Source organism: Myxocyprinus asiaticus, chromosome 18 (genome assembly GCF_019703515.2).
Source record: "Myxocyprinus asiaticus isolate MX2 ecotype Aquarium Trade chromosome 18, UBuf_Myxa_2, whole genome shotgun sequence".
Classification (NCBI taxonomy): Eukaryota; Metazoa; Chordata; class Actinopteri; order Cypriniformes; family Catostomidae; genus Myxocyprinus; species Myxocyprinus asiaticus.
This window is the reverse complement of record NC_059361.1, coordinates 5,145,950-5,170,000: the sequence shown is the minus strand read 5'-3', so window position 1 is coordinate 5,170,000 and position 24,051 is coordinate 5,145,950. Positions and strand designations below refer to the sequence as shown.

The window sequence follows — 24,051 nt, the reverse complement described above, 5'->3', positions numbered from 1 at the left end:
CTTTCATTGTATGGAAAAAATATGCATATCGGCAGGCTTGGGGAGTAACGGAATACATGTAACGCGATTACGTATTTAAAATACTAAATATTAGTAACTGTATTCCACTGTATTTCCAGTTAATAATAAATAGTTGGTAATCAGAATACAGATACATTAAAAAAGTATTTTGATTGCTAAAGAGATTACTTTGCATTTTATTGTCATTTGTTTCATTTAATATTTAGTGCTTTCAGATGAAAAACATTTATACATATAAATGACGCGATCCAAAGTGCATTTGAACAGCGGTGAAACACTTTCTTAAGATGTGTTACATTCATACAAGCAGACAAAGAATAGTTTGAAGTAAATTTGGAGCAGCAGAAATAGAAATAAACCTTGTGTAAATTGTCATGTGAACATTTTGCTTTATGCTATGCTAAAATGTTATTTAAATTTTTTTTTTTACATGCACCTCTTACTAGACACGATCATATTTTTTATAAAGAAAATCCACGTTAGATCATCATTTTTTTTCTCTAGTAGGATCTTTGATATTAGGGAAAAAATATTATTCTTGATAAGAATTTTTCATTATTTTTCTGTAAAAATATCTAAAATGCTTAAGACAAGATCAGTTTGATTAATCTCGTTTTAGAAACAACACTACATAAGATATTTAGGTTTTTCAGAGAATGTATTTTTAACATGTGTATTTTGTCTTACTGTACTGGCAGAGTCTTTATAGTCAAAACAAGTGAAAAAATCTACCAGTGCTGAAGAAGTAATCCAAAGTATTTAGAATACGTTACAAATTACATTTTATGGCATGTATTCTGTAATCTGTAGTGGAATACATTTTAAAAGTAACCCTCCCAATCCTGCATAGCAGTTTGGAACAATGTGAGGGTGAGTAAATGATGACAGAATTTTCTAAACTTTCCATTTAGGTGTGATGCACATGGGTTCTGGTATATTCTATCCACTGGCAAAAAATTATATAAAATAGATATTTCTGCATTGCATAATGTACAAAAAAATGTCAAAAAGTTTTTAATTTTTAATACCATTCACATTTACCAATATTCACAAAAATGTAAAATGCAAAGGCAAAAATGCCACCGTGACTTTGTGTGTATCATCTCGTTTATTTTATTCCATGCCTAGTTAAATATATTATCATACCAAATATTGCTGCTGATTTTATTTGATTGGTAATAATCTAATAACTAGTATTTTACATGAAGGTGTGACATATAGTATGTATACTGATATGTATATTATCAGTGCTGAGTAGTAACAGATTACATGTAATCTGTATTATGTAATCAGAGTATGAAAATCAAGTACTTGTAATTGGATTAAATTACATTTTAAAATACTCGTAATCAGATTACAGTTACTTTTTAATGGATTAAATTATGTGTTAATTAGGTAACTTAAATCATACTGAAATGCAAGTGATATCAAATAAAAGAGTTAGGTTGGAAGTAATCCAAAAGTAATTGGATTAGATTACCCCCCAAATGTAATCTGCGAGACTGCATTACTGATTGCAATTTTGTGATGTATTTTGTAATCAGTACCCGATTACAATTCAGAAGTAATCTACCCAGCACTGTATATTATATTATGGTAATTATTAATTACTGTGGTATACGTATATCATCAATGTACCATGGTATTACCATCTGACACCACTGTATCAAAGTACTGCTACAACACTTTTTTGTAAAAGTTAAACCACTGACAAAAGTGCATGAATCCGTATGTGCTTTATTTGCCATTTGAGATGATTGTTTGTATTTATATTATGTTTGCATAATTTATGTTAATTCCAGTTAGCAGGCTTTGATAGGTTGGTATCAGATTCCCTGGGTGCTGGCTGTTTATTCCTGTGAGAATGGCATGAACAGGTCACGCTTTTTCATGGCTTTATATTGTCATTCTACTAAATGGCTGACACCTCCAGAACAACAGACCGCAGTTATCAAGTCAATCATGTTCTGAATGACCTCTGAATATGAACCTGACCATAATAATGACCAGGACAATTCTAAACGTAAAAAAAGCTGCTTTGAAACTCCCCCCCCCCAAAAAAAAGAAAAGGAAAAAAGTATATATAGTATCTACACTACAAGCTATTATCGTACTGTAGCAAATTACATTGAAGCTATTTTAAAGTAAATGTATTTTAAAAATATAATAATATATTATATATTATATAATATACTGCGCAAGGGCTCAAGCAAATCAGACAATAATTTATGTGAATTAGTTCATTTACATGAACTGTCCGAAAGAACCGATTCACTGAATTTCTCAGTGCTATATATACAGTGCATCCGGAAAGTATTCACAGCGCTTCACTTTTTCCACATTTTGTTATGTTACAGCCTTATTCCAAAATGGATTAAATTCATTATTTTCCTCAGAATTCTACAAACAATACCCCATAATGACAACGTGAAAGAAGTTTGTTTGAAATCTTTGCAAATTTATTAAAAATAAAAAAACGAAAATAATCACATGTACATGAGTATTCACAGCCTTTGCCATGACACTCAAAATTGAGCTCAGGTGCATCCTGTTTCCACTGATCATCCTTGAGATGTTTCTACAACTTAATTGGAGTCCACCTGTGATAAATTCAGTTGATTGGACATGATTTGGAAAGGCACACACCTGTCTATATAAGGTCCCACAACTAACAGCGCATGTCAGAGCATAAACCAAGTCATGAAGTCCAAGGAATTGTCTGTAGACCTCCGAGACAGGATTGTATCGAGGCACAGATCTGGGAAAGGGTACAGAAAAATTTCTGCAGCGTTGAAGGTCCCAATGAGCACAGTGGCCTCCATCATCCGTAAATGGAAGAAGTTTGGAACCACCAGGACTCTTCCTAGAGCTGGCCGCCCGGCCAAACTGAGCGATCGGGAGAGAAGGGCCTTAGTCAGGAAGGTGACCAAGAACCCGATGGTCACTCTGACAGAGCTCCAGCATTACTCTGTGGAGAGAGGAGAACCTTCAAGAAGAACAATCATAACTGCAGCACTCCACCAATCAGGCCTGTATGGTAGAGTGGCCAGACGGAAGCCACTCCTCAGTAAAAGGCACATGACAGCCCAATTTGTGTTTGCCAAAAGGCACCTGAAGGACTCTCAGACCATGAGAAACAAAGATTGAACACTTTGGCCTGAATGGCAAGCGTCATGTCTAGAGGAAACCAGGCACCGCTCATCACCTGGCCAATACCATCTCTACAGTGAAGCATGGTGGTGTCAGCATCATGCTGTGGGAATGTTTTTCAGCTGCAGGAACTGGGAGACTAGTCAGGATCGAGGGAAAGATGAATGCAGCAATATACAGAGACATCCTTGATGAAAACCTGCTCCAGAGCGCTCTGGACCTCAGACTGGGGCGAAGGTTCATCTTCCAACAGGACAACGACCCTAAGCACACAGCCAAGATAACAAAGGAGTGGCTCCGGGACAACTCTGTGAATGTCCTTGAGTGGCCCAGCCAGAGCCCAGACTTGAACCCGATTGAACATCTCTGGAGAGATCTGAAAATGGCTGTGCACTGACGCTCCCCATCCAACCTGATGGAGCTTGAGAGGTCCTGCAAAGAAGAATGGGAGAAACTGCCCAAAAACAGGTGTGCCAAACTTGTAGCATCATACTCAAAAAGACTTGAAGCTGTAATTGGTGCCAAAGGTGCTTCAACAAAGTATTGATCAAAGGCTGTGAATACTTATGTACATGTGATTTTTATTCATTTTTTATTTTTAATAATTTTGCAAAGATTTCAAACAAACTTCTTTCACGTTGTCATTATGGGGTATTGTTTGTAGAATTTTGAGGAAAATAATGAATTTAATCCATTTTGGAATAAGGCTGTAACATAACAAAATGTGGAAAAAGTGAAGCGCTGTGAATACTTTCCGGATGCACTGTATGAGAGAGAGAGTACGGTTCAGGTAAGCGCGTTTGAGTACTGCCTCGACTCAATAAAATGTGATTAATTCTGTATTTTGTGACGCTACACCACTACTCGTTGGAAAATTAAGCTTGTTATGGGAAAAGCTACACTGTTGTGAAAATCACTGTCCAACTGTCACATTGCTAAAAATTTTTAGCCTAGTTAAGTTAGCATTGTTGCTTTTAGTTTTATGGAAACCCTGAAATGCAAAGTAAAAAAAAAAATCACTAGGTAAAAAAAAATATTTTAGGTGTCTTAGTGCCTTCCTAAGCCTATGTCCTTTGAAAAAAAAATAAATAAATAAATAAAAATAAAAATAAATAAAATAATTCAAAGAAACAAATTGAAAAAAATATTCCAGAGAGAAAAGAAAAATTCAAAAAGAGGGAAAAAAAATATTTTCAGATAATATATATATATATATATATATATATATATATATATTTGTAGGACATAGGCTCAGAGAGACAGTAAGACACCTAAAGAAAAACATTTGATTTACTGATTTTTTTACTTGACCTTGCAGTTCTGGGCTTCCGTATTGTTCGTCACTGCCCAATAAACAATGTTAAACATAATGCTGATAACTAAGTAAGGGATGATGCACAGTCAATTGTTTTTTTTTTTTTATCAAATTGTTTTTTAATTCTCAACAGGTTCAGTAGTAACTGACTGACTGATTATGCCATTTATTATACAGCTGTTTATCAAAAAATAAAGAAATGCACTTGAAATCTTGATTATATGTTAAATTATTTTATTATGTCATATGAGTGATACGAGAGACATGAAAGTACCACAGCTGCACTGTATGAAATCAATTGCCTGGGACATCTGGTCAATCATGCAGTTTAGCGGTCAATACACAAAAATATACAGTATGACTGCAGAATGTTGTGACTGGACCAAACAGAATCAAGTATTCCAGAGAGCTGTTTAATAATACAGAGTAATATATTGCATATCTCACAAAATGCTCAAAGATCAACTCTTTACACTATTATTTTTTGTTTCTTTCTCTATCTGCAGTGCCAGCAACCCCCTCTAAACCTGAGGGTGAGAGAGTGGGTTCGACTGGAATCCTGTTGTCCTGGCGGATGCCCATGCCCCTTGACCCTAGCATTCACTCATTCATCATCAGATACAAAGAGATGTGTCCATACCCTGACCCAACCTTCACTGAGGTCACTAAGAGCCTGGACATCCCTGAAACCCTGCTGAACACCCTCACTCCTGGAGCGACATACAACATTAAGGTACACACATTTAAATTCTTAATTTGGTACCACAAGATGAGACGAAAGCAGGTATGAGATACAGTAAATAATGTTTCACATATTCTGGTTTTGGTTTATAAAGTGTGACTTGACCATAGTTTTTGCACATTATAGGAGCAACAAATACTGTGCTTAAAGCATTCTACTATAATATGTGTTTATGTGTTTATATACAATTAACAGCCTCTTCTCCAAACTGCAAGGTTTCCTATTACAGAGTATACTGAACAATACATTACTAATGTTCTTTCATTTTAGGTAACTATAAAAGAAACTTGAAGCACTACAATAGGCACTTTAAATTACAATAACAAAAGCAACTTCTAAGCTTCATCCTATCTGTTTAATATTTTATGTCAGAATGTGGCAACTGCAATGAGATATCTTCATTTTTAAATAAAGCACCAAACTGTTCCAAATTAAAGTGTTGAGGAGAATGGTTTCAAAAATGCTAAAAAATTATTATAAAACTTTATAGGAAGGACTTTATATTCTACACACTATAAACAAAGTGTTTATATATTATAGAATAATATTAATATATATACTGTATGATATTATTCTAAAAAATTTTAATCAGTTGACTGCCCTAATATACACTATATTGCCAAAAGTATTCGCTCATCCATCCAAATAATTGAATTCAGGTGTTCCAATCACTTCCATGGCCACAGGTGTATAAAATGAAGCACCTAGGCATGCAGACTGCTTCTACAAACATTTGTGAAAGAATGGGCCGCTCTCAGGAGCTCAGTGAATTCCAGCATGGTACTGTGATAGGATGCCACCTGTGCAACAAGTCCAGTCGTGAAATTTCCTCGCTACTAAATATTCCACAGTCAACTGTCAGTGGTATTATAACAAAGTGGAAGCGATTGGGAATGACATCAACTCAGCCACGAAGTGGTAGGCCACGTAAAATGACAGAGCGGGGTCAGCGGATGCTGAGGCGCATAGTGCGCAGAGGTCGCCACCTTTCTGCAGAGTCAATCGCTACAGACCTCCAAAGTTCATGTGGCCTTCAGATTAGCTCAAGAACAGTGCGTAGAGAGCTTCATGGAATGGGTGTCCATGGCCGAGCAGCTGCATCCAAGCCATACATCACCAAGTGGTGTAAAGCACACCGCCACTGGACTCTAGAGCAGTGGAGACGCGTTCTCTGGAGTGACGAATCATGCTTCTCCTACTCATACTTGTCTGACTTCATTGTGCCAACTGTGAAGTTTGGTGGAGGGGGGATTATGGTGTGGGGTTGTTTTTCAGGAGCTGGGCTTGGCCCCTTAGTTCCAGTGAAAGGAACTCTGAATGCTTCAGCATACCAAGAGATTTTGGACAATTCCATGCTCCCAACTTTGTGGGAACAGTTTGGGGATGGCCCCTTCCTGTTCCAACATGACTGAGCACCAGTGCACAAAGCAAGGTCCATAAAGACATGGATGAGCGAGTTTGGTGTGGAAGAACTTGACTGGCCTGCACAGAGTCCTGACCTCAACCCGATAGAGCACCTTTGGGATGAATTAGAGCGAAGACTGCGAGCCAGGCCTTCTCGTCCAACATCAGTGTCTGACCTCACAAATGCGCTTCTGGAAGAATGGTCAAAAATTCCCATAAACACACTCCTAAACCTTGTGGAAAGCCTTCCCAGAAGAGTTGAAGCTGTTATAGCTGCAGAGGGTGGGCCGACGTCATATTAAACCCTATGGATTAAGAATGGGATGTCACTTAAATTCATATGCGTCTAAAGGCAGATGAGTGAATACTTTTGGCAATATAGTGTATATATATATATATATATATATATATATATATATATATATATATATATATATATATATATATATGGGAAGTCACATGGGGTAACCTCCTCGTGGTCGCTATAATGTGGTTCTCACTCTCGGTGGGGCGCATGGCGAGTTGTGTGTGGATGCCACGGAGAATAGTGTAAAGCCTCCACACGCGCTACATCTCTGCTGTAACACGCTCAACAAGCCATGTGATAAGATGCATGGATTGACGGTCTCAGACACAAAGGCAACTGAGATTCGTCCTCCGCCACCCGGATTGAGCCGAGTCACTACACCACCACGAGGACTTAGAGCGCATTGAGAATTGGGCATGCCAAACTGGGGAGAAAAGGGGAGAGAAAATAAAATAAAAAACATTTGTGCTGCCCTTTTGGCCCCGCCTGCCGGCAGGATTTTCCCCACCTCTCTAGGGCTGGGGAGGCGGACGAGGGGAGGGAAAAACAAAACAAGCAAAAAAAAGGAGAGGGAAAGGGCAAGGCGGAGCAACAGTGAGAGAGAGAGAGAGAGAGAGAGAGAGAGAGAGAGAGAAATTACTTGCTCGCCAGTTCCCAGACACGCCGTCACCTGGTCCTCGATCACTCCTCCATCCTCTGGCGGACGACAGCCGATCCTCCCCAGGCGGATCGGAGCCAGTCCTCCGACCCCTGGCAGATGGAACACCCCTCCATGTTTTGGCAGCCGGTAGGGAACTCCTCCACCCCTGGCAGCGGCTCCACCGCTCCAGGCGGCTGGCAGCTAGTCCCTCCTCTCCTCGCAGACAGTGGCCGTTCCTCCACGTCCAGGTGGCCGGCTGCAACTCCTCTGTCCCCCGGCGGATGGCCGCGGCTGCTCCCCTGGGTGGACGGCAGTGGCGAGGACTCCACGACAGCACATCCCTCCTCCCTCCCGGGTTTTGGCACCAATGTAACAGGGTTCACAATAGGAAAGGAGGAGGCGGGAACCGGGTGAATAATCAAAGTAATATTTTAATAAGAACTTAAACAAAAAGACACAAAAACATAAATGCACAAATGGCAGCTGCATGTGGCTCTCTCTCTCCTGAACTGCCACATTCCGCTGCACTTATCCCTCTACCCGGCTGATTAGCCCAACTGGGGACCGGGCGTGCATAGTCACGGCCCAGCCCCGCCCTCCTCCTCGTCACAGAGATGTTAGACCTTTTTTATTTCAGAAATTAAAACCATTTATCATTTCCAATTTCAATTTCTCATGTCTATGTGGTAAATTGTTTTGTCATCTATCTGAAACCACAGCAATTAAAGGAACATTCTGTGTTCATTACATTTTAAGCTCAATCAGCAGTATTTGTGGTATAATGTTGATTACCACAAAAATTCATTTCGACTTGGCCTTCCTTTTCTTTAAAAAAAGCAAAAATCTGGGTTACATTGAGGCACTTACAATGGAAGTGAATGGGGGTCAATCTGTAAACTTTAAAATACTCACCATTTCAAAAGTATAGCCACAAAACATAAACAATATGTGTGTGTTAACATGATTTTAGTGTGATAAAATCACTTACTAACCTTTTCCATGTAAAGTTATATCAATTTTATAACTTCGTTGTCATGACGATGTAATGTCAACAAACCCTTAAACGACTGTAAAAATGATGTTTTAAACAACTTTACAGCTCAAATAATACATGAGTTTTAACAGGAGAATAAATATGTGCTTTTATAAAATTATAAATTTCACATTTCTGCCTTTAAACCCCCCCAAAAAAGGCCCCATTCACTTCCATTGTAAGTGTCTCACTGTAACCTCCATTTCTGCATTTTTTTTTTTTAAGAATTGTAGGCACGAGGCAAAATAATTTTTTGAGGTAATCAACATTATGCCACAAATGCTGTCCATTCAGCTTAACTTGTATTGAACCTGGAACATTCCTATAAGATTATGTGAAACTTCCAGGTATTGTGGAAAAAAGTTTGAATGTGCCTTTCATGAAACTCTGTAGGGACGGTTTAGTATTGTGCAGACACTACGAGATTAACTGTCCATGGGAAAGTTGCCAGTGGCCTCCATTCCATTGATCTCATTCAATAATTTATCAGCTGTGAATTATTCATTCCCCTCAGAGAACTCTGCAGCCAAGTAGGATCTCTATTTTCCCTCATTTGTCTCATGTATTCATTGGCTTTGTATACAATGAACTTTAAATGGACTGTCCTGGCTTTTCAGAAAGGGTGTTTGTTTGTGTGTCAGTATTTGATGGATCTGCTGTCTGTAGATCATATTGCATTGGAATCTTCATTCACTGCAATTATACAAAGACCTCTGCTCAGTCATGGTGATAAATCAACCAGAAGTGCTTACAGAAGTGTGTACGGTTTGTGTATATTGCTTTTTAAAGGCTTTCCCTACTATCTTTCTGTATAGGTTGCAGCAGTAAACAAAGCAGGAGTTGGACCATTTAGCCAGTCTCTGTACTACAAAACCGCAGAGGCCCGTAAGGAGCATCTCTATATTTAACATAAGCTCTATTTCAAACCTTAGTGAGCTGCCTCGCTGCTGTCTACAAACAGAGCCCTGTTAAAAAGGCCAGCATAAATTGGATGCTGGTACTCGCCGTGAAATGCTAGTTTACTGGGGTCCCCACCATGCTTTTTAAGAAGCTTAAACTACAAGACTTCCTTAGTCAACCAGCTTCACCTAAAACACCATGCATGGCTATGCTTGTCCACAAGCATGTCCAACACCAAACCAGCATAACCTGCCTGGACCAGTATGGTCTTTTCAGCAGGGAGCTACATTCTAAGGGGTCGTTCATACTGAATGCTTTATTGTGCTAGACGCAGCCCAACGCACATAACAGAATGCATGTCTTGAGATGTTTGAATCAGTGTTTGCATCGGTAGTAGAGGTAGACCGAAAGTTGCTTTTGGAACTATAGGTTATCGGCAAAAGTCAATACAGATATTTATATTTTTTATTCTCCATTCCTCTTTGGCTGGTGCTGGTGGATTCTACAGTTATAACAGTTTGGTTCTACACTAAAACATAAATTCATTATGTAGTGAATATTTAGGCTATAACAATTTTAATTTGGTAAATACTCAAATATAGAGCATTGTAATGGAACCAATCTCCATCATTTCAAAATAAGAGTCCCAGAAAAAGTATGTGTACTTTTTTTGTTCATAGTCACGTGATATGCTTCAAAATATCGGTTGCACAATAAACTGATTTTATTCATTTGGACCCGTCATAGTATGGAATAGCTAAGAAAGTTTGTTTTTTACATTTTATAATTTGATTTAAAAAACTATGGGCTGATTAATCGTTCATCTGCCTTTTCTACGACCTTAGTTATCGGTATTGTCAAAATCAACTATTGGTCGACCTCTAATCAGGAATGATGCCTACAAAGTGATGTCTCGGTAGGCAGCTCAATAGGTTTTGGAACAGAGCTGCAGAATTCAGAATTCTGTTACAACACAAATTTTCATTCAGATTGTTTGATGAACATACTGTGAAGAATGTATTGTGATGTTTTTGTTCAATCTCACAGCCCCTGGTCTGGTGTCAAACCTCACAGCATTTGCTGAGGATCACGCATCCGTGTTGGTCAAGTGGTTTCTTCCTGTACACATTAATGGTCTAATAACTAAGTTTGCAGTGAAAGTCAAACATGCTCGAACCAGCCAGATCGTCCGCACACTGGACCTCAACGCAGAGGACATCATGAACGGAGCCCTGCCTCACTGCAATGTATGTCCATGTGACTTGCTGAGTGGTTTGCTGGCCTTAGTTGGCCACCAGGCTTGTTTGCTCTGGTCAGACTGGTTTGATGGTTTTAGAGTGGTTTGGGGCACTAGTCAGCTGATTGACTAACTAAACCATCTAAACACTAGCTCTTAAATCAGCTAAGACCAGCAAAACCACAGCAGTTCTACTACAATAGCACATAAAATGGCTGAAACTAATTCAAATAATCTAGATTATATAAACCTACCACTGAAATAAAATGTAATGTTGAATTCTGAGTGTTTGTTTATGTATGTCTGCTAGGATGCGGCAGACATCTTATCTCGTGGAACTCAGAGCCCGCTACAGTCTTCTCAGCTGACCTCTGCTGTGTTGCCAACCTTTACACTCTCAGCTGTACCCCCTGCCTCCATCTGGAGTGTTCCAATCAGCGTGAGCATTAATGAGCTCCGCCCCTACACACCTTATGTGTTTGAAGTCTCCGCCTTCACCAGTGATGGGGAGGGACAGATTGCCAGTACTTTGGTCCGCATGCCAGAGGCTGGTAAGCACACACACACACACACACACACATGCTTAATTGTAAATGCAAATATGTATTTACACAATTTATAGTATATCATATTAAAAGTTACCCCGTTTAATTTCTTAATACATGTCCTTTGTCTTATTAGGAAGGATTTATCAGTTATTCTAAAGAAAACAATGTTTGTTTTCATTATCTTTAATCAAAATGTGTTAACTTTCCCACCTCACAACTTTTCTTTAATGCTGACGTAGTCAAGGCATTGTAGGCAGGGAAAAATCAAATCAACCAATCTTGTTATAGCCTTCTTTTCATGTTCCAATTAAGTTTCTATGAATAAAATAAAGTCCCAAACCACATTATTTCCTATTGAAAAAGCTGTTTCACAAAGAAATGTCACAGGTGGGAAAAAATATATATATGTTAAAGTATCTTGATATTTTTCCTTGTGATAATTAGGCAATATCACACGAGCAAGAGTGCTGTATGGCCCTATATCAGCACGGATGTGATCTGGCCACAGGCCGAGAGCCGCAGGTAATCACAGCCGTGCTGATTTAGGTCCATACAGCACGATTGCGAGTGTGATATTGCTTATATATACAACAGTTCAACAAACAAGTGAATAACAAAAAATGAGGAAAAACTAAGGACTGTCACAAAAAGCACAGCTTGTGCATGGAACTACTTTCTTACACGACGGATCAGAATCTGCCGTTGCTAGTTCAAAAGATGCGCACACAAGCCTCCGTTACTAATTCGATAATGTCACTTTAGAACTAGTAACGACAGCTTGAGCTGTTTCTAACAAGTTAGTGGAGAAACAAGGATGTGTGTGTCTGTGTGTCTGTGTGTTTGTGTGTGTGTTAGAGAGAGATTAAGAGAGAGAGATACACACAGAGAGAGAAATTGAGCGTGAGCGATTACCTGCGTCTGTCGTGACTCTCAAGCAGAGATGCTGTAGTATGTTAGTCAGCTTGCTGAAGATAATGACATTTTGGTCAAATACAAACTATTTTCTCTTTGGACAAATAGCCAGGTATTCCTCCCTAATTCACAGTAGCCGGTGTGTAAGTGTCATCCACTATAGAAACCGTTCTCTCCGCCGGCATGTTCAATTACATCTTCAATGTGGAAACTCCAGTGAAAGGTAAGCGCCTTGAGTTTGTGTGATTACTCAGTCTGCTGTGTCTTTCAGCTGTGATAAGTCTTAAGGCTGAAGCTGAAGTGTAGTAGAAATCCGAGCGATCATGGAGTGAGAGACAATGATGACTTCAAAGAAACCGCTCTCTGACACTGACTGTCAGCACTGACTCAATGCACGTCAACTCAACTGTCTCATAACACACAAAAATGTTCAAGGTTAAAAATCAAGGTCGTAGATTTGGCTTGAACTTTGAGGGGGTTGCAACATGAAGCATTTACATGTTTCCATTGATCATGGTATAAATATTGGGGGGGGGGGGGTGGTGTACTTGCTTGTTTTGATTATTTGGGGGGGGGGGGTCCCCCACATCCCCCCTGGAATCTTCGCCCCTGGTAAAAATAGACATCCAAGCTGGGGTCCCCCCTGAGTATTTCGCGGTAGCCGATGCTCTCCTTCACCATTAGGTTTCCTCACAATACGGAAACTCCGGTATTAGCTACGCACCATGAGTACGTTTTTGTTTTTACCGTATGTTGTGTCTCTCAGCTGTGATAAGCCTTAATGCTGACACTGTTAGTTTAACTGTATTACAGTGCTGTAATGTTGTAGTAGTAATTTAAGCGATCATGGAGTGAGAGACAATGCAGATGACTTCAAAGAAACCTCTCGCTGACTGACATGCGCTGACTCAATTCATGTCAAATTTTGCTGGCTCATAACAGATAAAAGTGTTCTTTTGTAACCACCTGCTGGCTAAAATCTTTTATATCACAGGGAAAAATGAAAAGACTCTTAACGCATATGCACTGCTCTTACACTTTAGTTTAGAATGCCACAAACATAAGCGGAGTGATAGAAAGAGTGATGCGTCTGAGTGCTGATGGTGTGAGACATCAGCACTCATGGAACCTCTCTCGTCCAATCAGATTCAAGGACTGGAACTGTTGTATATTGTATCGATATTTGCACGGCAAATATCAATATTATTATTTACATTTTTCCAAATTAATATTAGGGTGAAATTTATGGGAATTTTTTTTTCTTTTTGCCAAATTGATCTTGGAATTCAACAACAGTCTTAGAAGGTGCAGTTATATTGCTTTACGCATAATCACCCTCCCTTACCAAAAGTTATTATGATTCTACAGTAGTAACATTAATTGAGGTATTTTGACAAAAATGATAGTATCATATGAAATAGGCTAACCTTTTAAGTGAAATCTATTATACTTTTGTGTATTGAAACTGTGTTGTAATGAATAATGTTAATAAAAGTGTTCAGGCTACTACTGTATTCATAAATACTATAATACATTTTTAGAAAGACTAGCTACATTGACCTAACCATAGAAATAGGGAGCCATTATGGCCTAACTATATGCTTATGGCTTTGCATTGTACATATATATTAGGAAATAAACTGGCCTTATTTTGTAAACTGGCACTTTTATATTAATTTAACAATTAATTTGGTGATTTGGAAACAGTTTTCTTAAGTCCAATGAAGATGAATGAGACACATTGAGTGAAATATTGCAATGTATTGTAGTTTTGAATCACAATACACCAAAAATAAAGAATCACAATAATATTGTATCATGACCTAAATATCGATATTATATCATATTGCCAGTTACCTTGTGATTCCCTCCCCTAATTTAAAACATCTGGATGCGACATGATGGTCAAAGACATGTCCGTCTAGCGCAACTGATTAGTAATTGATTAGTTACTCACATTTGCCACAAGAATAGCACTCCCCACTTTACAGGTATTCAAATAATTAATGTTCATGTTATTTGATCTCACCCATTGTATGATGTGTGTGTGTTGCAGCCCCTGAAGACCCTCCGCAAAATGTAGCTGTGAGGAACATCACATCCAGATCTCTGTCTATATACTGGGACACTCCAAAGATCATTACAGGACGTTTCAGTTACTTAGTCCAGCTTCATGGACCTGCAGGTAACCCGGACCCTGAGCTTCATGTCTTCATTAAAATCAGAAACAGAAAACTTAATTTAAGGCCTTATATGTAATTTACAAAATGTTTCTTTCTGAATGTGCATGTGACTGTGTATTTCAGGTTTTATAAGTGAGAACAGCACACTCGATCAGAAGTTTGTTTACACCAGGCTGACTCCATACACACAATACCATATCCATGTCATGGCCAAATCAGCAGGGGCCACAGGACCAGCAACAGTCATCAACATTACAACACAGGCAGAAGGTAAAATACAATCAATACGTATAGTGTGTGAAACATTATTTGCCCCTTCACAAATTTCCTCTATTGGTTATTTGTCAGTGGAAGTTTTCATATCTTTGAACATATAATCTTTAAATATAACATAATATATTATAATATGATTAGATAAAGGGACTTAAAGTCATTTTATTGAATAAAGACTGTTAAATAACCATTAAATTAAACAAAACCCACTTTCCCTGTGTGAAAATGTTATCGTCGCATACATGATAACTGGTTGCATAATGGTTACGTCGATGCAACATCACACAAAATCGAAAATAAGTTTTGGTTACAAATGCCATTGTAGACCTATTCATTATATACCCTATTCACAGGCATATTAGCATAGTGACACAATAACTTGTAGCATTTTTAGCAAGGGTAAATAACGTGAAGCTAATTTTTTCCCAGATCTATTATGTTATGTGTTAAAAAATACATAAAAAATGCAATTCACACTAAACAATTACTTGAGTAGACCTCTACTAATAGTTCAAAGTCATTTTGATATTTTCTCTGGGCCTTAATGTCTAAAAAAAGGGGTGTAACTGTCCAGAGACACTACAGAAAATACGTCTCATTAAAGCTGAAATTCTTCAAAAAAGGAATGTCGGCCTATACACTTTGAAATAATCTTTATTATCATTATTTTTTCTTAAAAAAATAACAGTTGAATATTAATATATATATATATACAGTGTATATATATATATATATATATATATATATATATATATATATATATATATATATATATATACATATACAGTTGTGCTCAAAAGTTTGCATACCCTGGCAGAAATTGTGAAATTTTGGCATTGATTTTGAAAATATGACTGATCATGCAAACAAACTGTCTTTTATTTAAGGATAGTGATCATATGAAGCCATTTATCATCACATAGTTGTTTGGCTCATTTTTAAATCATAATGATAATAGAAATCACCCAAATGGCCCTGATCAAAAGTTTACATACTGTTGATTGTTTGACCTTGTTACAGACACACAAGGTGACACACACAGGTTTAAATGGCAATTAAAGGTTAATTTCCCACACCTGTGGCTTTTAAAATTGCAATTAGTGTCTGTGTATAAATGGTCAATGAGTTTGTTAGCTCTCACGTGGATGCACTGAGCAGGCTAGATACTGAGCCATGGGGAGCAGAAAAGAACTGTCAAAAGACCTGCGTAACAAGGTAATGGAACTTTATAAAGATGGAAAAGGATATAAAAAGATATCCAAAGCCTTGAAAATACCAGTCAGTACTGTTCAATCACTTATTAAGAAGTTGAACATTCAGGGATCTCTTGATACCAAGCCACGGTCAGTTAGTCCAAGAAAGATTTCAGCCACAACTGCCAGAAGAATTGTTTGGAATACAAAGAAAAACCCACAGGTAACCTCAGGAGAAATACAGACTGCTCTGGAAAAAGATGGTATGGTTGTTTCAAGGAGCACAATACGACGATACTTGAACAAAAATGAGCTGCATGGTCGAGTTGCCAGAAAGAAGCCTTTACTGCACCAATACCACAAAAAAACCCGGTTACAATATGCCCAACAACACCTTGACATGACTCACAGCTTCTGGCACACTGTAGTTTGGAGTGATGAGACCAAAATAGAGCTTTATGGTCACAACCATAAGCGCTATGTTTTGGAGAGGGGTCAACAAGGCCTATAGTGAAAAGAATACCATCACCACTGTGAAGCATGGTGGTGGCTCACTGATGTTTTGGGGGTGTTTGAGCTCTAAAGGCATGGGGAATCTTGTGAAAATTTATGGCAAGATGAATGCAGCATGTTATCAGAAAATACTGGCAGACAATTTGCATTCTTCTGCACGAAAGCTGTGCATGGGACGCTCTTGGACTTTCCAGCATGACAATAAACCTAAGCACAAGGCCAAGTTGACCCTCCAGTGGTTACAGCAGAAAAAGGTGAAGGTTCTGGAGTGGCCATCACAGTCTCCTGATCTTAATAGCATCGAGCCACTCTGGGGAGATCTCAAACGTGTGGTTCACGCAAGACGACCAAAGACTTTGCATGTCCTGGAGGCATTTTGCCAAGACGAATGGGCAGCTATACCACCTTCAAGAATTTGGGGCCTCATAGACAACTATTACAAAAGACTGCACACTGTCATTGATGCGAAGGGGGCAATACACAGTATTAAGAACTAAGGGTATGCAGACTATTGAACAGGGGTCATTTCATTTTTTTCTTTGTTGCCATGTTTTGTTTTATGATTGTGTCATTCTGTTATAACCTACAGTTGAATATGAATCCCATAAGAAATAAAAGAAATGTGTTTTGCCTGCTTACTCATGTTTTCTTTAAAAATGGTACATATATTACCAATTCTCCAAGGGTATGCAAACTTTTGAGCACAACTGTATATACGTATATATATGTGTGTGTGTGTGTGTGTGTGTGTGTGTGTGTGTGTGTGTGCATGTGTGTGTTTAAGAAATATCACACGAGCAAGAGTGCAACATGGCCCTACATCACCACTGCTATGATTCGGCCGCAGGCATGAGGCCAACTGAGTACGGTCATAAAAAAAGGCATTTGTGCATGGAACTACTTCCTTACACGACGGATCAGAATCTGCCATTGCTGGTTCAAACCAAATGATGCGTCCAAGCATCTCAAAACGTCACTTTAGAACTAGTATCATGGTTTAAGCTGTTTCTAACAAGTTATTGGAGAAACAAGGATATGTGTGTGTGTGTGTGTGTGTGTGTGTGTGTGTGTGTGTGTGTGTGTGTGTGTGTGTGTGTGTGTGTGTGTGAAAGAGAGAGAGAGATGGAGCGTGTGCCATCACCTGTTGCCACTCCCAAGCAGATATGTTGTAGTGTGTTAGTCAGCTTTCTGAAGATAATGTAATTTTGTTCAAATGCATCTTAATTAATCTGTGGAAAAATAGCCGTCCAAACAGGGGTATTCCTCCCTATTTCTCTATTTCTATATATATATATATACTGTGTAAGAAAAAGTATGTGAACCCTTTGGAATTACCTGCATTTCTGTATAAATTTGTCTGAAAGTTACAGTAATGAACAAACACAATCTATTTTAACTAATAACATACAAATTATTGTATTGTTCTTTTACATATTGAACACATCATTCAAACATTCACAATATAGGTTGTAAAAAGTATGTGAACCCCTAACTAATGACGTCAACAAAAGCTAATTAGAGTCAGGAGTTGGCAAAACTGCCATCCAATTAATAAAACAAGATTGGAGGTGTGGGTTGGGGCTACTTTGACTAATAAAAAGCACTCAAATATTTTGAGTTTGCTATTCACAAGAAGCATTTGCTGATGTGGACCATGCCTCGCAAAAAAGAGATCTCAGAAGACCTACGATCAAGAAAGGTTTTCAAAGTTATCTCGAAGAGGTTAGATATTCATCTGTCCACAGTTAGACATATTGTCTATAAATAAAAGATGATTTAGTACTGTGGCTACTCTCCCTAGAAGTGGATGTCCAGCCAAGATGACTCAAAAGAGAACATCGTAGAATGCTCAAAACACTAAACTGGGTTTATTCTTTTCTTGTAACAAAACATGCTTGTAGAATAATTGTGTTTAACAGCAGACTGTAGAGGTTAGAGGTCAAAATAAGTGAGGGTTATAAATTAGGTTTATATTTAGCAGGACTGGCTGTAATTAAGTCTGCCTGTGATATCAGCCATCTCTAATTACACCTTTAATTGGGATGATCTAGCTGGGGGAAATGACTTTGTCATACAGAGCCAGTTGGTGCTGCATAACTAAATTCTCATTAAAGCAAATGTTATTGTTCACTTTAGTTCCTTTAATCTAAAATTAGATTTAGGATGAAGGCCTGAAAACATTCAGTGTCACAAATGTGCGATAAAAAGGAAATGAGGAGGTGATTAAAAGGAGCTACAGTACATTATCACCACTGGATTGTACCAACCACAATTTAAATATTTATAATATTAGTTTAGAAATCTAGTTTGTTTTTAGAGTGGTGTTTACATGATCACAATACATTTTTCTAGTCTATGGGTTAAGTAATCTTTGAAGTACGCAGTAAATGGCTTTATATACAGTACCAATATGTTTATAACAGTGTGTATTTGTTTTCACGTTAGCTCCCAGTGCTGTGTCTGATCTGACAGCGGAGGCCGTCGACTCCACATCAGTCCGTCTGTCCTGGAGAATTCCGAGTCAACCAAACGGACTGATTACACACTATCGGATTCTAGTGCATTACTACAGTACACTTGTACAGGACATTACCCTACGAGGACAGGTAAAACAAACACATGCCATCAATTTTACACAAGCACATTAACCCTTAAACACATACCTCATGTCTTTAGTGACCCACAACTTCATTTCACCCCCTGTACCTCATCCATTTTTTGGAGTTGTGCCCACATCTCATCTCATTAGTTTTTTTTCTCTCTTATAAATAGTGTAACACAAAAAAAACAAATGCCAAAACTGCAAAAATAAAAAGTTTAATAATGGTTTAAGTACCAAAAGTGTATAGAGTCATTAGAGACCTTAGGTATGTAATAGTGTGGGTTGTTATTTTTATTTTTATTGCACTTGAATAAATTTTATTTTGGTGAAATTCCCATGCATTTAAAGGTTAAGATAGTCCTTAAAAAATGTATTTCTCGTTACTCTTTAATTTAAAAAAAATAAAAAATAAGTGTTTATACATCATTTATACATCCTTATAGGGTTTCATTTTATTTAACCTTTGTGCACTGTTTGTTTTAGACACATTTGTCATGTTCATGGTCAAATTTGACAGAAAACAATAAACGTAAAGTTTTTTTTTTTTTTTTTTTTATGAAAGAAATGTAATAACACTAACTTCAGTAAAGTAAAAAATACTAAAGTTGTGCATTTTGGGGTTGATTTTATGCTATTTAGATCTTATCTACCTTTAAATTTCTCAATTACACCATTAATTTACATATGCAAATAAGCTAAAGAATGTTAATTTTATTCCAGTAAAAGCCTATATTTTTATAAGTTGAAACATTAAGGAAATATGAGAATGTGTCATGTATTGGGGGCAGATTGCTGCCATCTGGTGTGTGTGTGTGTGCGCGCATGTAATCTACATTTTGGGTGTGTCATAGTCTCACCCCTTCATTTCTATCTGTGTGTGTGTTCTACATTGTGGCTGATTATTGATTTTATTTGATAAATTACCCCCAAAAATTGCTCTGTGTTATAGTCTGATCCATTCATTTTTGTCTGTGTGTGTTCTGCATTATGGCTGATTTATTGATTTTATTTGAAAAATTTCCCAAACAACTGTGTTATAGTATCACCCATTCATTCATATGTGTGCGTATATGTGTGAGCACATGTAAATTTGCATTTTGGGTGCGTCATAGCCTCACCCCTTCATTTCTATCTGTGTGTTTTTCATTGTGGCTGATTTACTGATTTTATTTGACGAATTCCCCAAAAAGTTGCTCTGTGTTATAGTCTCACCCATTCATTTCCTATGGTCGGTCAAATTTGACCGCAAACAACACAAGTGTTGTTTTTTTTTGTCACGCGGCATAAACTCGAATCGAATCCAGTGTTGTGTTCAGATGGCAAATGTAGGAAAAGTAACCAAGCCTCGAGCCATTCAGAGGAAGTAGACCATTTTTATTAAAGAAACAAAATGATTTTAGTAAAAAAACGACCGGTGCACAAGGGTTTAGAAAAATATAATTTCTTATTTTATTTTATTTTTGGGGGGGGGGGGGTAAAATGGGACATGTATTCATGAAATTCACCTTCAAACATTATGATCTATGTTTGATTTTGCTGTACTCATTTTATGTCACTCTTGTTGCAGAATGGTGGAGACACTGTTGGCGGACTGCTTCGTCGCAACGCGAGGTCACTTGACTTCACCACGGCAACTGCGTTCACTCTCACTTCAGATGGAACATTCGCCGGGTTGGGCCTCAGTATAACCAACGCTGACAATACTAACACAGAACTGACCTCTGACCTTCCTCTGACCCCGAGCACTTCCCAATCTCCTCCACCCTGGCTCACGGTGACCCACAACAGAACAGATGCATCTGTGGAAGCTGAGACAGAGGGCGTAACCGTTGACCCTTTGATGGAACTCACACCTTTCACCCTAGACACTGACGGACCACCTTTAGTTAACTTAAGCCCCTCACCGCCTCGCCGCTTCACAAGGGCGGTGGCCACAGACTCCACCCAACAGCAGACAAACCTCCCAACACGAACGGCAACCACTATTGGAATAGAGGGTAAATAATTACCCATATGTTACAACCCCACAGTTTTTTATAATTGGAAACTATTAGTACTAATGTTATTAGCGCAACAGTTGTGTTCTAGAAGTAGTGCCACTTCACAGTGACCTTGATTTTTAGCAGTAACGTATAGACCGTTCAAGACACACCTTCCGTGAGCTCTGAAGTTTTTAAAGGGATAGTTCACCCAAAAATGTTCTCAATTTTCTCAACCTAATGTTGTTCCAAACCTGTTTGACTTTCTGTCTTCTGTTGAACACAAAAGATGTTATGCAGAATGTTAGCCTCAGTCACCATTCAATTGCATTGCATTTTTTGTTCTATACAATGAAAGTGAATGGTGACTGAGGCTGTCAGACCCTAACTTTCTTCCTAACATCTTCTTTTGGGTTTGGTGTAAGGCTCAATGAATAATTTTTTGAATTCCTACAGAAAATGAATGGTAGAATACACTAAAAGGGTTGATAGTCACTGAATAGCTCCATACTTCTGTGTTCTGCTCCCTGATTGGTGTGTGTCTGTGTGCTGTGTTTGATTGACAGTCCTACCACCCACAGAGGAGACGGTAGACCTCTCGTATGATCGGATCTCATATGTGGTTAAAAGACTGAGTGCTTTCACTGAGTACAAATTTGGTGTGATGGCATATAACATCATTGGAGAGGGACCGACCACACAAGTGATCGTGAAAACGACTGAACAGGGTAAAATGACTTCAGACCTGTGACTAGATTTATACGCTGCAATCATTTTCTTACTCAGTATTTTGGTCTTATTTTCCTGTAAAGATATCTAAACATTCTTTAAACAAGAAACATTTTCTTGAGACATTGAGCTTTGTTTCTAGAAAAATCTAACAAAATATATCTTACCCCATTTGTTAGATTTCTCTGAAAAAAATGTGTAATTTTTCTTTGCAAGTAAATGTATCTTGTTTTAAGGATGTTTGGTTATTTTTACTGGACAGCAAAAATACTGAGTAAGAAATTGATTTTTTTGCAATGCAGTAGTTATATACTCCCACTGTATAAAGTAACCCTGTTGCTTTCACACAGTTCCCAGCTCTGTTCAGGATGTATCCTATCAGAACATTAGCTCCACCTCTATCGGGGTTAACTGGGAACCACCCCTCAACCCTAACGGCAAGATAACTCACTACACAGTGTATGCACAAAATCTCCTAACCAACCAAGTATTACAACAAGCGACAGACACTACCAGCACAGTGCTCAGAGGTAAACAACCAACACTATACATTTGGTTGTTTTATAGCACAATAATAGGGTAAATATCATCATGAAAAGCAACAGTGGCCCTAAAAAGTATTTGGACGCTCAAGGCACACTTAAAAATATATGAATTCCAATATATAAAAGAAATACTGTATATAATTTGTTTGTATCTTAGAACATTTTTCTGAGCCACTTTTAATAATGTCAATGTGATTTTTAATGGATGTATGAAGTAATTTACTCTCAAGTTCACACAGGTGTAGTTCATCACAGGGATAGTTCACCCAAAAAATGTAAATTCTCTCATCATTTACTCACACTCATGCCATATCAGTTGTGTATGACTTTCTTTCTCTGCTGAACACAAATGAAGATTTTTTAGAAGAATATCTCAGCTCTGTAGGTCCATACAATGCAAGTGAAGAGTGGCCAGAACTTTGAAGCTCAAAAAAGCACATAAAGGCAGCATAAAAGTAATCCATATGACTTCAGTGGTTTAATCCATGTCTTCTGAAGCGATATGATAGGTGTGGGTGAGAAACAGATCTATATATAAGTCCTTTTTTACTATCAATCTCCACTTTCACATTCTTCTTCTTTTGTTTTTGGTGATTCACATTCTTCATGTATATCACTACATGCTGGGCAGGGAGGAGAAATTATAGTAAAAAAAGGACTTAAATATTGATCTGTTTCACACCTACACCTATCATATCGCTTCAGAAGACATGGATTAAACCATTGGAGTCGTATGGATTACTTTTATGCTGCCTTTATGTGCTTTTTGGAGCTTCAGAATTTTGGTACCCGTTCACTTGCTTTGTATGGACCTACAGAGCTGAAATATTCTTCTAAAAATCTTTGTTTGTGTTCTGCAAAAGAAATAAAGTCAAAGAAAGTGTTGACAACCAGAAAGTGTACAGATATGTTTGTCTCAATTTTAAACACTACATCTATTTTTATTTTCATTTTTAACCAAACAAACTTGTTTTTTGTTAAATGTTTTGCTTGAAAAGTGTGCTTGTGTTGTCTTTCTGTAAAATAAATGCTACTTGGTTTGACATTTTGTGAACTTTTGCAATGACATTCAGACATTTTGAAGGCTTAAGCATCCAAATACAATTAGAGGTGACTGTATAAACACTGTTTGTGATATCTGCAGATCTGGACAAGTACAGCAGTTATAAGTTACGTGTAGCAGCATCTACAGCTGTTGGAGAAAGCCCTCTGACTGATGAAGACTACATTTACATTGTGACACAAGAGGATGGTACTGAGCCAATCATTTTTCATAGATAATTAGACAGACCGACAGACAGACAGATATTGCACATACATTCTTAAACACTTGTGCATTCTCTCAGTAAGTCTCTCTCTCTCTCTCTCTTTCAGTACCGGATTCTCCCCCGCGGGATCTGGCCATCGTGAAAACCACCTCCTCCACTGTGACACTCACCTGGTCTCCGCCGGAGAAACCCAATGGCATCATTCAGATGTATGAGGTCACCTACACCAACCACACATTCAGCAACACGATCAACAGCACGTCACCCAGTGGCACACTGCGCTATCTGAAACCATACACATACTACAATGTGACGGTCCGGGCATACACACAACACGGCCATGGAAATCAGATTTCTGATTCTCTACAGATGCTGTCAGGGGAGGACGGTGAGTCACTTTGTGTGTGTTTATGTGTAATTTAAAAACAAGAAGAATCGGGCCTGGGTAGCTCAGTGATAAAATACACTGGCTATCACCCCTGGAGTTCGCTAGCTCGATAGTTCGAATCCCAGGGCGTGCTGAGTGACTCTAGCCAGGTCTCCTAAGCAACCAGATT

General features: G+C 38.2%; 1 protein-coding gene across 1 annotated transcript in view; it reads left to right on the top strand.

Moving 5' to 3' along the window:
* ptprq (protein tyrosine phosphatase receptor type Q) overlaps positions 1-24,051 on the top strand; it is a 92,495-nt gene that overhangs the window by 15,225 nt on the left and 53,219 nt on the right. Inside the window, 12 exon segments of the mRNA XM_051723977.1 lie at positions 4,993-5,219; positions 9,428-9,497; positions 10,560-10,759; positions 11,060-11,300; positions 14,266-14,394; positions 14,516-14,662; positions 18,817-18,977; positions 20,541-20,970; positions 21,519-21,680; positions 22,032-22,211; positions 23,371-23,478; positions 23,601-23,882. Coding sequence (XP_051579937.1) covers positions 4,993-5,219; positions 9,428-9,497; positions 10,560-10,759; positions 11,060-11,300; positions 14,266-14,394; positions 14,516-14,662; positions 18,817-18,977; positions 20,541-20,970; positions 21,519-21,680; positions 22,032-22,211; positions 23,371-23,478; positions 23,601-23,882 — 2,337 coding nt within the window.